Source organism: Felis catus, chromosome C2 (assembly GCF_018350175.1).
Source record: "Felis catus isolate Fca126 chromosome C2, F.catus_Fca126_mat1.0, whole genome shotgun sequence".
NCBI classification, from domain to species: Eukaryota; Metazoa; Chordata; class Mammalia; order Carnivora; family Felidae; genus Felis; species Felis catus.
Window position 1 is genome coordinate 144,019,489 of NC_058376.1, and position 14,376 is coordinate 144,033,864.

Here is a 14,376-nt window from a genome sequence, read left to right on the forward strand (position 1 = left end):
GATCTAATTTCATAGATCAAGGAGATCTATGAGACAGGAGAGGGGCACGCTGTTATGTACCAGGCAATGAGATGCTAGTGCTTCTCATAGTGTGAGATGTCTAACAGTCCATTTTATGGGACACACAAAACCCATGATTTTACAGATATTATTGCATAGGATAAAGCTGAAGTAGATAGTGCCCATCTGAGTTTGTTTTTTCAGTGAGTTACTTTAAATAAAAATATTAAATAATAAAGCTTCAAGCAATACTCAGTTATGGCAAAGGCCATCAAGTGGGTTTTCAGCGACTGAAACAGTGTTAAATGATAACACATTTATTCCTCACAACGTCTTTACAAATTAGAAACTAAAGTCCAAAGAAACGCTGGAATTCATTCAAGTCACAGATCTACTAGGTGGTGATGCAGGATTCCGGTAGAGGTACTTAGGTCTCTGACTAAAGCTCTCCCTGACATCCTTTTGCATATATAGGAAAATTTAGTGTAATTACCCAAGTGTGAATGTCTGGCTTGTGTCTTTATACCCCACCTCATCTCCTTAAAAAGATTTATTTTCTAAACGAAATCTTCCATCTCCAGAAAAAGAAAAGGGGCATCAGAATGAATTTGGTATGTTTCAAAACCCATTTATAAAACACACAAGAAAACAGACCTGCTTTCCTGCCTGGCTGAGTGAAACATTAATTCTTCACCTTGGCACCTCAACCTACAGCTGTAATAAGGGCCGTTATGCCCAAATAGGCCCTTAAACGGAAGACCTGCTGGGCAGAGACCCACTTTCCCAACCCGGCTCGACTGTGGCTGCTTTTTCTGCCAACTGACCAGGCTGAAGCAGCAGCAGGGGAGGAGGGACTGCAGGTAGGTGGGGAGGGGATCATTTTGAAAGCTCTAAATCCCTCCCAGGGAAGAAGCAGCTGCTCCTTGTTTTTCTAACATCTGTCCCATCTGTCCCCGGCCGCACCTCACCCTTTGGAGGCTCGAACTAGCTGACCATGGATGTGACAAGGAAGCATTTCTGAAGGCCGGTTGGTGAGCGGAAATGAGCATAACCGCCACCGGAAAGTTTCTTTTATCGAGAAGAGGGCAGTTGGGGCTCTTCTGGAGTATAGCTGTCACCTTCCTTCATTTTTCTGAAAAACATACGGCTTTAACTGGCAGAATCGGGATTTGTAACATCACCGAAATCAGGCTGTACGCCCTAAGAACAATATGTCCTAGCGCCCAATTTTTTATTTTCCCCTCCAGGGAAGCCACAAGCTGCTGATTTGTGGGACAAATAATGATACTGTACGAACTATACCACCTCTATAGAACAAGCTGTTCATATCTTGCACGTGTGGCGTTTATGACGTTTAACAGCGTGTTGCTTGTATTTGACTCCCCTGCCAACACGATTCTTCTCGAGAATAGGGCCCTTATTTTTATTTAGGTATTTACCCCTCGTATTCAGAACCGTGGCTGGAACCTGGCAGGCATGAAATAGAAATTTATGAATGAACGAACGTTAACGAAGATAAAATAAACAGGGTGATTCATTCCGTCTTCCGAAGACGGGAGCGGAGGGAAGGGTTTGGCCGTGAACTTAGTCGCCACGGGAGGCGCAGTGCCAAAGGCCAGCAGCTTCGGCTCGGGTCTCCGCAGACCCGGGTCTGCAAACGGGCGTTAGCGCTCCGCCCCAAGCGAGGCCCCGAGCCTCTGAGACAGCCCGCCCCCAAGGCACACAAGGCCACGCCCCCTTCCCAGTCATTCCCTGGGCAAAGTCCGTTCCAGGCTTCGGGGGTGGGGCCAGAAGGGCGCAGGCGCAATGTGCAGCGGAAGTAGCGACTCGGAAAATTAGAAGGAAGGAGAGGGGCCTGCCTGCCGGGCTCCGCGAAGGGCACTGCGCTCCTCCTCCGTGGCTTCCTCCACCTCAGGGAAGCTCCGGGCGGCCGCACGTGCCTCCCTGCCCAGGCTCCTCCCCTTCCCTCCCCCTGCCCGGGAGCGGCCGCGGGCTGCTTTCCTCTCCTCCAGCCGAGATGGCGCTCGACCCCGCAGGTACGGGGGCGGGACGCGGGGGTTGCTGAGGAGTCCGGGCCCGGGTCCCTAACTGTGGTCCTGCGGCTGGGGGCCGGTCTGGGAAAGGTGCCGAGCGCTGAGGTTGCACCGCTTCCGCAGACGGCTGCTCACGCCCGCCCGGCTGGCCGCTTTAGGGGTTCTGGCGGCCCCAGCGTCTTCCCTGCAGTCTTGGGTCATCGGCTCGCTCCTTGGGGTTAGGGTTAGGTGAAAGACATTGGGTTTGTTGTCCAAGCGGTCGTCCATTTGTCTTACAAACATTTCCTTCTTAACGCGGCTGGTCTCATCTTTCTCGTCCCTCTGGGGGGCGGGGGGGGGGTACTGACTCCTTTAAGTATCTGTAAGATAACTTAAAAACAACAATCCAAAGGACCCATCATTGTGGCAGGGGTCAGTTTCTTTAGAAAGGATCCCCAGGGTCTCGATCAGTTAGTGCTTCCAGCCCACTTCTATATGAGGCAGTAGTTTCCCTCGAATTCCCGTCCTTAAAGAAGCTCACCTGCGCTGCCTTTGCTTTAAGCTGTTTGTGTTACAGAAGCTCACGTACGGTATCTTTGTAGGCTATTCATGTAAGTATAGAGGACTTCGTTTTTGAAGGGGTGGTGATTGGTCTAGTCCACGCCCTTCGTTTTATGAATAGGAAAACTATTCATAAGGCGTTGGGAGGAGTAATGGCTTCAAACGTTTGGAGATTCAGAAATGGAAAACTCATTTGGTGGCTCTCGAAGAGCGGGAAATATCTGTAGCCAACAAATAATACACTTTTTGAACGCTTTATTATCAAGCTAAGTATTCTCAATTATCCAGCAATAGTAGGTGATATTGTAGACCATTTTATGGATTATAAAACTGAAGCGGAGAGAGATTAGGGACTAATCTAATTTAAAGCATAAAAATTTCTGGAACACTTCACAAGCACACCAATTTTGGGCCAGGTGATTGGAACAGACTTTATGAGGCCGTTAATAATTGATCTAGCCTTTGAAGGATAATTTCCAGTGGTTGGACTTGGAGAGGAGGCGGCAGAATGAACAAATGTATAGGTGGTAAAATATCACTGTGTGATATTTAGTTGCAGAGTGTAAATGAGGGGTAAGAAAAATTAGGTTGGAAAGTAGATTGACGCCTGTTACAATTCTAGTGCATCTGAGCTGAAAGTGACATTCAAAGTAATCTACAAATGAGGAAACAGACTCAGAGAGGTCAAAGGCTTTCATATGTCTATATTCTGAGTTTAGATACATGAAATTTAGAAAAAAGTCTCACTTGCTGTTTCCACTTTCTTACTGTCCAGTTACTCTTAACCCACTCAATCTTGTGGTGTGCCCACGTCCACACTGCTAATTGCTGGTAGAGCCCAAGCTGGAATAGAGCCCTGGTAATTTCATTTCCGGGTCCATGCTATAGACCATGCCTCTGATGAAAACAAAAACGGGAGTGCCCATTATATGTCACAAGCATACAATGGTAGAAGAAAGAAGACAGCCCACCCCTGAACCCCCATATATACTTTGCCAGATTATGATCAACATGAAGAAAATAAGCAGTATCATGTGGTAGGTGGTGAAAAGAGGACTGACCTCAGAGTAGGCAGTGAAGAGCTCTATGAGGAAGTGTCCTTTGAATTGGAATCTGAAGGACAAGAGGAGGTAGTTATGTGAAGAGGTAGGGAAAGAGTATGCTGGGCAGTCAGAAGCAGCAAATGCTTAAAATGTATGGAATGAGGGCCAGAGCGTGGAGGAGGTTCATAAGGAAGGATGTTGGGAAAGTAGGCAGGAGCTAGATGCTGCAGGACCTGGAAGGCCCTGATAAGAAAGCATTTGGACTTTTCCTGATGTTATGAAAAGTCTTTGGAGGCTTGCGTTCATTCATTCATTTAATGTTTGTTTATTTTGAAAGAGAGTGTGCACGTGAGTGGGGGAGGGGCAGAGAGACAGAGGGAGAGAGAGAATCCCAAGCAGGCTCTACTCTGTGAACATGGAGCCCATTGTGGGGCTCAACTGACTGAGCCACCCAGGCACCCCTCAGAAGCCTCTGGAGGCTTTTATAGAGCACAGTGACAGGGCTGGCTCCCCTGCTCCGTCAGTGGAGTGTGCAATGCTTGATCTCAGGATTGTGAGTTTGAGCCCCATATTGGGTGTAGAGATTACTTTAAATTAAAAAAAAATGAGGGCAGTGGCACAATAGAAATGATGTCTTTACTACTCTGGCTGCAGTGGTAGCATGCAGTGTGGGGGAGTCCTGAGTGGAAGCAGGGAGACAGGTTAAGAGATGGTGGCAGTGGTCCAGGCTAGGTATGTTAGTGTCTTGGCCTGGAGTGGGATTAGAAAAGCTGGAAAGAGATAGAAAGCTTCAGTAGATGTTTTGGAGGACTAATTGACAGGACCTGCTGTTGCGTTGAATAAAGGTGGTGAGGCAAAGGGAGGCATTAGGGATAATTAGCAGGTTTTTTACTTTAGCAACTGGGTGGTTGGTTATGGTCAAAGCCAACAGTATGATCATTGGAAACTTGTTAAGCAGGGATGGAAGCAAGATTGGAATGGGAAACAAGAAAGTGGAGTCAGCAAGTAGGAAGTTTTGAAATATTCTTGTCGGTGTAAATTCCAGAATACAAATGTATTGAAGCCAGCTTTTTGTTTAAGTTCATTTGTGTTTGGTTCCTGGATTGAAGCATAGATTTACATTTTGCTATTTCTCTTGCTTTTTATACAGTGGTATGTGCCCACACTGAGTAGATGTGTTTCTGAGTAGATGAGTAGATAGTTAGGTCAATTGAGGTGAATATAGCCAAGTCTGTTTTCCCACTGATTTCTGTTAGGTTTTTAAATTTTTTATGTTTGTTGATTTTTGAGAGAGAGAGAGAGGGAGAGGCAGAGAGAGGGGGAGACCCAGAATCTGAAGCAGGCTCCAGGCTCTGAGCTGTCAGCACAGAGCCCGACGCGGGGCTCGAACTCACAGACCGCGAGATCATGACCTGAGCTGAAGTTGGCCGCTTAACTGACTGAGCCGCTCAGGTGCCCCTATGTTAGATTTTTAAAAATCTTTTTTTAAATTTTAAATTTGAATTACAGTATAGCTGACATAGTGGTATGTTAGTTTCAGGTGCACAATATAGTGATTCAACAATTCTATGCACCACTCAGTGCTCACTGTGATAGGTGTACTTGTAATCCCCGTCACCTATTTTTCACCCACCCCCCACCCACCTCCACTGTGGTAGCCACCAGTTTCTCTGTAGTTAAGAGTCTGTTTCTTGGTTTGACTCTCTCTTTCTTTTATTTTTATTTTTTCATTTGTTTGTTTTTTAGTCTTAAATTCCACATATGAGTGAAAACATATGGTATTTGTCTTTCCCTGATGGACATATTTCGCTTAGCATTATACTTTCTGGCTCCATGCCTGTTGTTCCAAAGGGCAAGATTTCATTCTTTTTTTATGGCTGAATAAGATTCACACATCATATATACACACACGGGAAAATTGTATATGTGTGTGTATGTATATATATATAAACATATATATGTGTGTGCAATGCTTGATATATATGTTTATATATACATACACACACACCCCACATCATCTTCATCCTCTCATCTATTGATGAACACTAGGCTGCTTCCATAATTTGGCTGTTGTAAATAATGCTGCTGTAAACACAGGGGTGCATGTATCCCTTGAATTAATGTTTTTGAATTTTTTAGCTAACTACCCAATGTGATTGTTGGATCATAGGGTAGTTCTGTTTTTAACTTTTTGAGGAAACTCCATACTGTTTCCCACAGTGGCCACACTAGTTTGCATTCCCTGGCGTTCCTTTTTGTCCGCGTCTTCACCAACACTTATGGTTTCTTGTGTTTTTGATTTTAGCCATTCTGATAGCATGAGGTGGTATCTCATTGTAGTTTTGATTTGCATTTTCCTGATGATGAATGATGTTGGGCATCTTTTCATGTGTCTGTTGGCCATCTGGATGTCTTCTTTGGAAAAATGTTCCTCGTCCCTTTTTTAAATTGGAATATTTGTTTTTTGGGTGTTGAGTTGTATCAGTTCCTTATATATTTTGGAATATTTATTTATCAAATATGTCATTTGCAAACATCTTCTCCCATTCTGTAGGTTGCCTTCACTGGTTTATGTTAGATTTTTCAAAATCTTCATACAGGTTTGATCTTCATTTGGCAACAGCCTTTAACTAACTTCGTAGGGTCCACTTTTCTCAAGAAACTCTGAACCCAGCAGTGAAATGCAGGCTACATACTTATATGTAGTTTTATTTAGATTATTTTCCTTATTGTTAACGTAGAGGTAATAAAAGCACGCTTTGGAAGTCTCTCAGCCGTACTTCGTTAGGTTCATTATTTTCTCTTACTATTTGAATGCAGAGAGAAAAAGCTGGAGGGGGTCCACAACACCCAAGAAAAGTGGCTGAGGAGGTTAAATTTTTAAAAACTACTAGTGTGTGGGTTGCGCTCCCAGATGTTCAGATTTAATTTGCTAAGCCTCTGACATTTTAAAATAGTCCATAGGCAGTTCTAATATGCAAACAGTAGAGGAGAAATCACTGTTCTGAACTCTTCCACTTTATTGACTTAGTCTTTAGCTTTGTTTTCTTATCAGTCTGATCTTCCTATTTCCAGAGGAAATTATCCCTACCTCTTTAGCCGTGAATGGATGGCTTGGTGATGGTGGTTAGTTTACTGCAGGCCATACACTGTCATCTTTGGGGTTATCTTTTCCACCGGTCAGAAACTATTTCTGTTTTTATTCAACAAAATTCTAGACATTAACCTCCTCTCATAACAAGTTTTAAAAGGGCCTGGTAATGGAAAGTCAAGCCTAGGGCTATACTAAAGAACACCCAGTTATTTCTTTGCTGTTCCCAGATTCCAGATACATTTTCCCACATGACTGTATTCCCAGATCACAAACTCCAGAAACCTGGGCTTAATACTTTTGATTATTTTCTCTAATAACTATAAGGGCTTCCTTTCTTTTTTTGTTGTTTTTCTTGTATGGTTCCCTCTCTTAGGGGGTAGGTAGTTTCCCTTCCCTTGTCCGTTAGTGTGGATTCATTCTCTACTTTTGCATGATGGAGTGATAGCAGCAGAGAGAAGTTTCCTTAATCGTGTGTGTGCCACTTTATTGGTGTTTTTCCAGAAATCTAATAAGGGGAGGAAGATGGGACAGTTGTAGGGCTCAGGGAGTAGAAAGTGGGATCAGCAATTTCATGATATTCCATGAATAGAATTTGAAGGTCTATCTTGGGAGGATGTCGTCAGGGCAGCTCTTAGAGTATTTGGATTGCAGGGGTTCTTTTAGTGGTTCCTGTGGGGATGCAGGTAGATTAGCTTTAGGAAATTCTTACTTTTTAAGTGAGACACCTAAACAGATTTAAAGAATCTTTTCTGAGAACACTGATTCATACGTAAAAGGTTATGTAGTTGATTAGAAAATTTTTGATTTGATTATTGCTTCTGTATCTGGATAGTATCAATTACGTTGGTATTTCAGAGCTAAAAGTATGTTTAACTTATACATTTTATGTATTTTTTTTTTTTTAGTTTATTTACTTTGAGAGAGACAGAGACAGCCTGAATGGGGGAGCAGCAGAGAGCGAGGCAGAGAGAATCTCAAGCAGGGTCAGTGCTGCCAGTGCAGAGCCTGGCACAGGCTCAAACCCACCAAACTGCAAGCTCACGACCTGAGCCAAAACCAAGAGTCAGATGCTTAACCGACTGAGCCACCCAGCCTCCCCTCACATGTAAATTCTGTGTATTTCTAAACTCAGAGTATACTTGTGATGAGAGTTGTACATCATGAATCAGGAAATGTTTTGTTAAACGAGTTCAAGGAATTTGAATTTTATCCTGAGAACAGCGGGAAGATACTCCAGATTTTTAGGCAAGTAGAACATGCTTTCATTTTTTGTTCACCTGACTTTTCATTAGATCCAGGTTATGTGTTCTCAGCAGAATACTGTAGAAGTGGTATCGTGTCTTTCTCGTGGTATCACATCCGGAGGTATATGACATCTTTCTGTCTCTCATAGATTATACTAAGTTTGATCAGTCAGGGGCTTGACCCATTGCTTTGCTTTGTTTTTCCTCTCTTGTAATTAATAAGTAATTTGTGGAGAGTACAATCTAATTTAAGACTATGCAGATATCCATTCCTCATGGAAATGTCCCTTTTGATATAGTATCCGTTGATGATTTTTGCTTGTTTCAGTCTTTCCTTAATGGTTGCAGAATGGTGATTTTCTGCCTCCAGCACTTTCTCCACATTGTTTGATCAGTCGGTTGTTGCTCTTTTGCTGTAAGCAAGAGACCACTTTGTTTCTTGTTCATTTATTTGTAGATTCATTATAGGTGTGGACGCATGAATTCCTATTTTTCCAGGGTTTATAATTTGTTACTGTATGTAATTATGGTGGTGCTTACATTTTCCCAGATTGGGCCAGTGAGAGAGTTCCTTTAAACTAGCTTCTGGGCCCTTGTGATATGTTCCCATCCTGTTTTTGAGCATTTTCTCTTTTTCTCACACAAAGTATTTCTGGTTCATCTCTTACCTATTCTGGCCCATCCATAGAATTAGTCGTTTCTTTGACAAACCCTGGTTCCTTTGTTTGGTCATGACATCAGAGAACAAGGTCTGGGTACCATTGGATGTTTTACATGCAAATGATTTGTTAATGGAGTGCTGTTAGAAAAAAACCTGTAAGGGACCAAGGGAACAGGACATGGAAGGGGAGGAAGCTAAGCAAGGATGTGGTTTCAGGGAAGGCCTGTCGCAACCTGATCAGTTCTGGTGCACCACAAAGCACAGGGCCTGTCCCACTTTGGAGGCCAGGGTGCTGGGCTTTTGTGCCATGTGGCAGTCCTTGCCCATGGCAGGAAACTGGGAGAGGGGACACAGGAAGGAAAGCTGCCATGCCCGAGGGCCGCCCTGAGAAGGTTGCAGGTGTGAAGGCTTCAACATTCTCTGTCCTAAAAATCATTTATCTGAAGCCACTAGGAACCTTTGTTCAGGTAGTGAGAGTTCAGATAGTGGTAGGTCAGGTAGGAAGGGGTACTTGCACAAATATGTAAATACACACAAGTGTGTGCTCTGAGTCCAGGTGTGAAGGAGTTGTGGTAATGACATTGGCCTAAGCTATACCTAACATACGCCAAACTGTGCTTTGTGTTTTTCCCTCAGGCCATTTGACATGCTGTTCCTTCTTTTTAGAATTTTCCCTCTCTTACATCCCCAAATCTGTCTAGTTCTTGTTCATTTTTCACACGTCACTTTATTTATTAAACAAAATTTTTTTAAGTTGTACTTACTTTAAGAGGGAGAGAAAGTGCATGAGCACGCAGGAATGGGAGAGGGACAGAAAGAGGAGGAGGAGGAGAATCCCGGGCAGGCTCTGCACAGTCAGTGTGGAACTCGATGTGAGGCTGGAACTTGGAACTCTGAGATCATGACCTGAGCCAAAATCAAGAGTTGGCCGCTTAACCAACTGAGCCACCCAGGCGCCCCCACACCTTATTGTAGAATCATTTGCATGACTCCACAGTCTTTCAAGAAACAATTTTAAAAATATTTGAAATTTCTAAAAACTACCAAACTATCAAATAATCTGGGTATAGAGTTTCCATTCTAGATCCAGAGGTTTTTCCTTGAGAAGTGAAACCTACAGGTATGATTTGTCTGTATGTATCAAATAATTTGAGAGATGAAGAAAAATGTCAGGTGGAGAATGAAAGTATTTAACTGTAGTAAACAGTAAATGTTTTTCATATGATTTCACGTCTTTAGGTTTACTGGAGACTAGATGATTAGAAAAGATAAACTAGTTAATTACATCTAGACAGCGAGAGATTGCCCACCAATCCTGGGAGAAGCATCCAGTTGAATTTGGGAATGAGTAAGGATGCCTTCTTGTTTTAGACTTTGTCATTAACCTCAGGCCCTATTCTGAGTGGCATAATCTCAGGTTTGAGGATGCTGGGGTAAGGAGAGAAGGGTTTCTCAGATAACTGCTAAAGCTTCTAAAGCCTCAAACCTGTATGATTGTAAATACTTGGCAGTTGGTCTCAAGGGGTTCTTTCACCACAGGAGAATAACTTCCAAGTTTATGTTCCCATTGACTGGATTAGTGTCCTTATTGTAGAATCCTCTAAGTTTATGGATGTCAAAAAATGCAAGAAATATTACCTTCTGCTTGATGTAAGTGGATCAATCCGTGCCAAATAAGAACATTGATTCCCAAATTAACCTTCTCCCCCCACCAGCCCTGATTATATTTTAGCATTTTTATTTATATTTCCAAGATTTTATTTACATTCAATACTACACATAGGATAGTATTGGTTTCAGGAGTAGAATGTAGTGATTTATCACTTACATCCAACACCCAGTGCTCACCACAAGTGCCTTCCTTAATGCCCAGCCCCCATCTAGCCCACCTCTCACCCACCTCCCCTCCAGTAGCTCTGTTTGCTCTCTGTAGTTGAGAGTCTCTTATGGTTTGCCTCCCACTATTTATCTTATTTTACTTTTCCTTCCCTTCCCTTATGTTCACCTGTTCTTATTTTAATATTTTTAAGTAAAGAGATTGACGGAAAAACAATTTAAGAACATGGTATTTAATATCCTGCATTGTGTTTTTGCTGAGAAACTTAGAGTTTTTTTACGGATCAAAGGATATGTCAATTAAGCATGTTGAAATGTAGAGTTTTGAATGTTTATGTTGGCTGCAGCATGAGGAACCTAGCCTGTTTTACTCATCTCTGTGTATACAGTCCCTAGCATGGTGACTGATGCCTAGTAGGTGCCTAATAAATATTTGTTAACAGAATGAATATTAATTATCAGATATTGAAACTCTCATAATCGTGTCATTTTTTAACATTTATTTATTTTTGAGACAGAGAGAGACAGAGCATGAACGGGGGAGGGTCAGAGAGAGAGGGAGACACAGAATTTGAAACAGGCTCCAGGCTCTGAGCCATCAGCAAAGAGCCTGACGTGGCGCTTGAACTCACGAACCGCGAGATCATGACCTGAGCCGAAGTCGGACGCTTAACCGACTGAGCCACCCAGGCGCCCCGATCGTGTCATTTTTTAAACAGTTTGCATATTTACCATGTGCCAGCCATTAGAGGGAATTATAGAGATGAGTTAGACATGGTCTTGAACCCCATCAAATTTAAGTTTCATGCAGCTTTCTTGCTCTAGCTACATATTGGAATCATTTGTGGAGCTTTTAAAACTACCAATGCCTGGGTTTATCCCAGCATTTCTGATTTAACTGGTCTGGGTGGTACCCAGGCATCAGAATTTTTAAAGCACTCTCAGGTGGTTTGTTAGATGCAGCCAAAATTGAGAACTTCTGGTACCAAAATCTGTCTTAAATCTGTTCGGCCTGGTATAACAGCATACATAGCACAGACTGAGCGACTTAAACAACAGAAATTTATTTTAACACAGTTCCGGAGGCCGGGAAGTCCGAGCTCAAGGTGCTGGCCGATTTGTTTGCTGGTTCTTCTTCCTACAAGGCCACCTGTTGGATTAGGGCCTTGCGCATATGATCTCTTTTGACACTTAATTGCTTCTTGAAATACAGTCACATTAGGGTTTAGAGCTTCAGTATGATTGGGGTGGGGAAAGTGGGACAGAATTCAGTCCATGGCGACCACCAATCTGTCGGGAGAAGAAGGTTGCACAGATGGTGTGACGTTGTATGTTAAATCCGGATGTGATGAGAGCCAGATCATTGGTGCACACAAAATCTTGGGCTTACGGAAGGAGAGAGCACTTTCAGGCGCTGGGGTCAGGCAGAACTTTGGGAGGGAATAAGTATTGAGTTTGGTTTTAAATCGGAAGACCTTGGTAAGAAAATAAGAGGTAGAAGATGGAAAATAAAGGCAGAAGACTGAGCTGGAGTTTGATTTGCTGCGTAATATTGGAAGATGGCTTTGAGCTTTCTGAGCCTCTGCTCAGAAGTACCTTCTCCTGCCTGTGGTAATGTTTGTAAAACAACTCCTACCGCTCCTTCCTTCCTTCCTTCTGCAAATATTTATTGGCCTCTTCTGGGCACCCTATACACATAAGCTGCTTTTTTTTTTTAGGCAAGGAGGATAACGTAACCATCAGGATGGCAGAATGAAGATTTAAATTGTTGAAATTTTAAGTTGAAATTGTGATGGCTGCTAAGACTTGGAAATTGCCGGTAGCTGCTTGAAAAGGTGGGCAGAGTAGATTTGGATATGGAAATAAGCACTAGGAACATGGCATGAACAATGCATCTTGAAAGGTAGAACCTTGTGGGATAGCCGCAAGAGGAGTGGGAGCAGATCTTACCTTGGAAGCGTTCATCCTTTTCCTAGGATTATTGCCATTTTTCAGAATATTTTTGAGACTCCTTTAGGGTTTGCCTTCAGCCTGTACAGTCTGTTCATCTCAGCATCCTCATTTAGGGGAAATTTATTGTTTAGAAGAGACCTGGTATTTCAGCCAAGGTTGTTAGCCAGAGGAAATCATCCTGGGAAATGCTCCTCCCCAAAAGAAGTTGTATTGTGGGACTCGTTTTCCCGTTAATGCACACTGGCTCTGAAGGCCACACCAAGAAGTATGAGTGGCATGAGCAAAATTTGAATCTTTGAAGTAAGTGAATAACCTGTGGATGCAAAATTAATCCCCCCACTCTGTTACAAAGTGGCACAGGGTTTTTGTTCTGTTTTGTTTTTGTAGAAATGTTATGAAGTATTATAAGATGAAAAAGAAATGGTGGAGTAGAGTGGCCAGAGGCACTGAGGAGCGGTCATAGATTTGAGGATAGTCTACCATGTTCTAGATGTACATCAGAAAAATCAGTTAGGTGTGAATTGCTGAGAAAGCGCAGGCATCTTGACATTTCTTCTTTCTCAAATACCGACTCCTGTCTCCCACAACACTGCTGATTTTCTACTAGAAAATCAGGAAAAGATAGTCTTGAAGTTTTACCGAAATTTTACCGTAAAATGTGAAACCTTCTCATTCACGAAATTATGGCCACCGTGGACATTGCAGCATGCTGCTAAAATTGGCATGTCTTCCTGCATAAGTTGATTTTCTGCTTTGGTATACTTTTAATTGGTTGTCCCCTTTTGGCCTCGTCATGGGTTAAAGTAATGTGGGTGGAAGAGGAAGTTTTCACACCTAGCAATCTGCAGAATCTGAGGTCCAAGAAATAGGTGCTTTTGGGAAGTGGGCACATCTAGTGTGAACTAGGTGGTTATTAGCAGTGAAAGCTTATAGGACAAAGTAGTTCAAATGAAGCATACTATTGTGAGGGATAGGTGGTATTTGACCCGGAAGCCAGACAGAAACAGGCACATCTCTCTCGTTGATGTGCTTTCTATGTTTTAAGGGTGAGCTTATAGGACATTAGATTGTTACCGACTGAGCTAATACATGATGTTTACTTTCTTTGAAGACATTTTTTTTTTCCAGCCAACTGACAAATGGCTCCGTGTGTGTGTGTGTGTGTGTGTGTGTGTGTGTGTGTGTGTGTTTTCTCTTTTAAATAATTTTCTACATGGTAGGAATCAGAGGATCACCATTTCGTTTACCCTTACTTTTTGATCAGAAAATCTAAAGAGTGAATTTTTTATTTTTGCTTGTGCTTCTGAAGTTCCTGAAACGCCTTTACTGTGTAAGGGTTGTTTCACCCTTAACTTCAGAAACTCAGACAACCTTGTTTGTTGGAATCCCCTTAAATAGGCCATCACCCCATGTGTGTGGCGTGTCGCGGAAGGGAATTCGGGACCTAGGCTATGTGATCTTGGCATTGCCAGTTTATCACACTTGGGCCGTTTCACCTCTGGGAGCTTCCACTCCTTTATCTGCAAACTGGAATAGAGCACTTCACCTGGGAGGGCTGTTAAGTAGGCTGCAGGGCATTGATCACCCTCACCTGGAGGTTTCGTAGCCGGAGGCAGGCGGGAATATTGTGGGGAAGGAAATCTCTCCCATCACGACTTCCTTTTCCGGTTTCGTTTTGTCCGTTCACGTTTGGCTTGGAGGAAGGAATGTGAAAGGAACACTGATCTTGGCTGTCTTAATTTTCCCTGAGTACCTCTGCCCCTCACCCCCCCTTCCTCATTTTATTATAGCAAGAAGGAACCAACAAGCGGGCAAGACCATGGAAATCCGATCCCTATTTTTGGGCTGTCGAGGAGAACTGGAGTCCGCCGGTCTTCCTGGTGCGAAGCACTCCTTGGAAATGTAGCAGTTGAGAACTCTGGTCTTTGTGTAGTGTTCATGTTAGTATCTGCTCTGGGGCACTTGGATTTGA

At 43.0% G+C, this 14,376-nt stretch overlaps 1 protein-coding gene across 1 annotated transcript in view; it reads left to right on the top strand.

Moving 5' to 3' along the window:
• Nucleotides 1–602: 602 nt before the first annotated feature.
• The window catches only part of CMC1 (C-X9-C motif containing 1), an 89,836-nt gene continuing 76,062 nt past the window's right edge, over nucleotides 603–14,376 (top strand). The window contains exons 1-3 of the mRNA XM_023260636.2: nucleotides 603–611; nucleotides 744–860; nucleotides 1,589–2,036. Of these exons, the coding sequence (XP_023116404.2) occupies nucleotides 603–611; nucleotides 744–860; nucleotides 1,589–2,036 (574 nt within the window). The remainder of the gene's footprint in view (nucleotides 612–743; nucleotides 861–1,588; nucleotides 2,037–14,376) is intronic.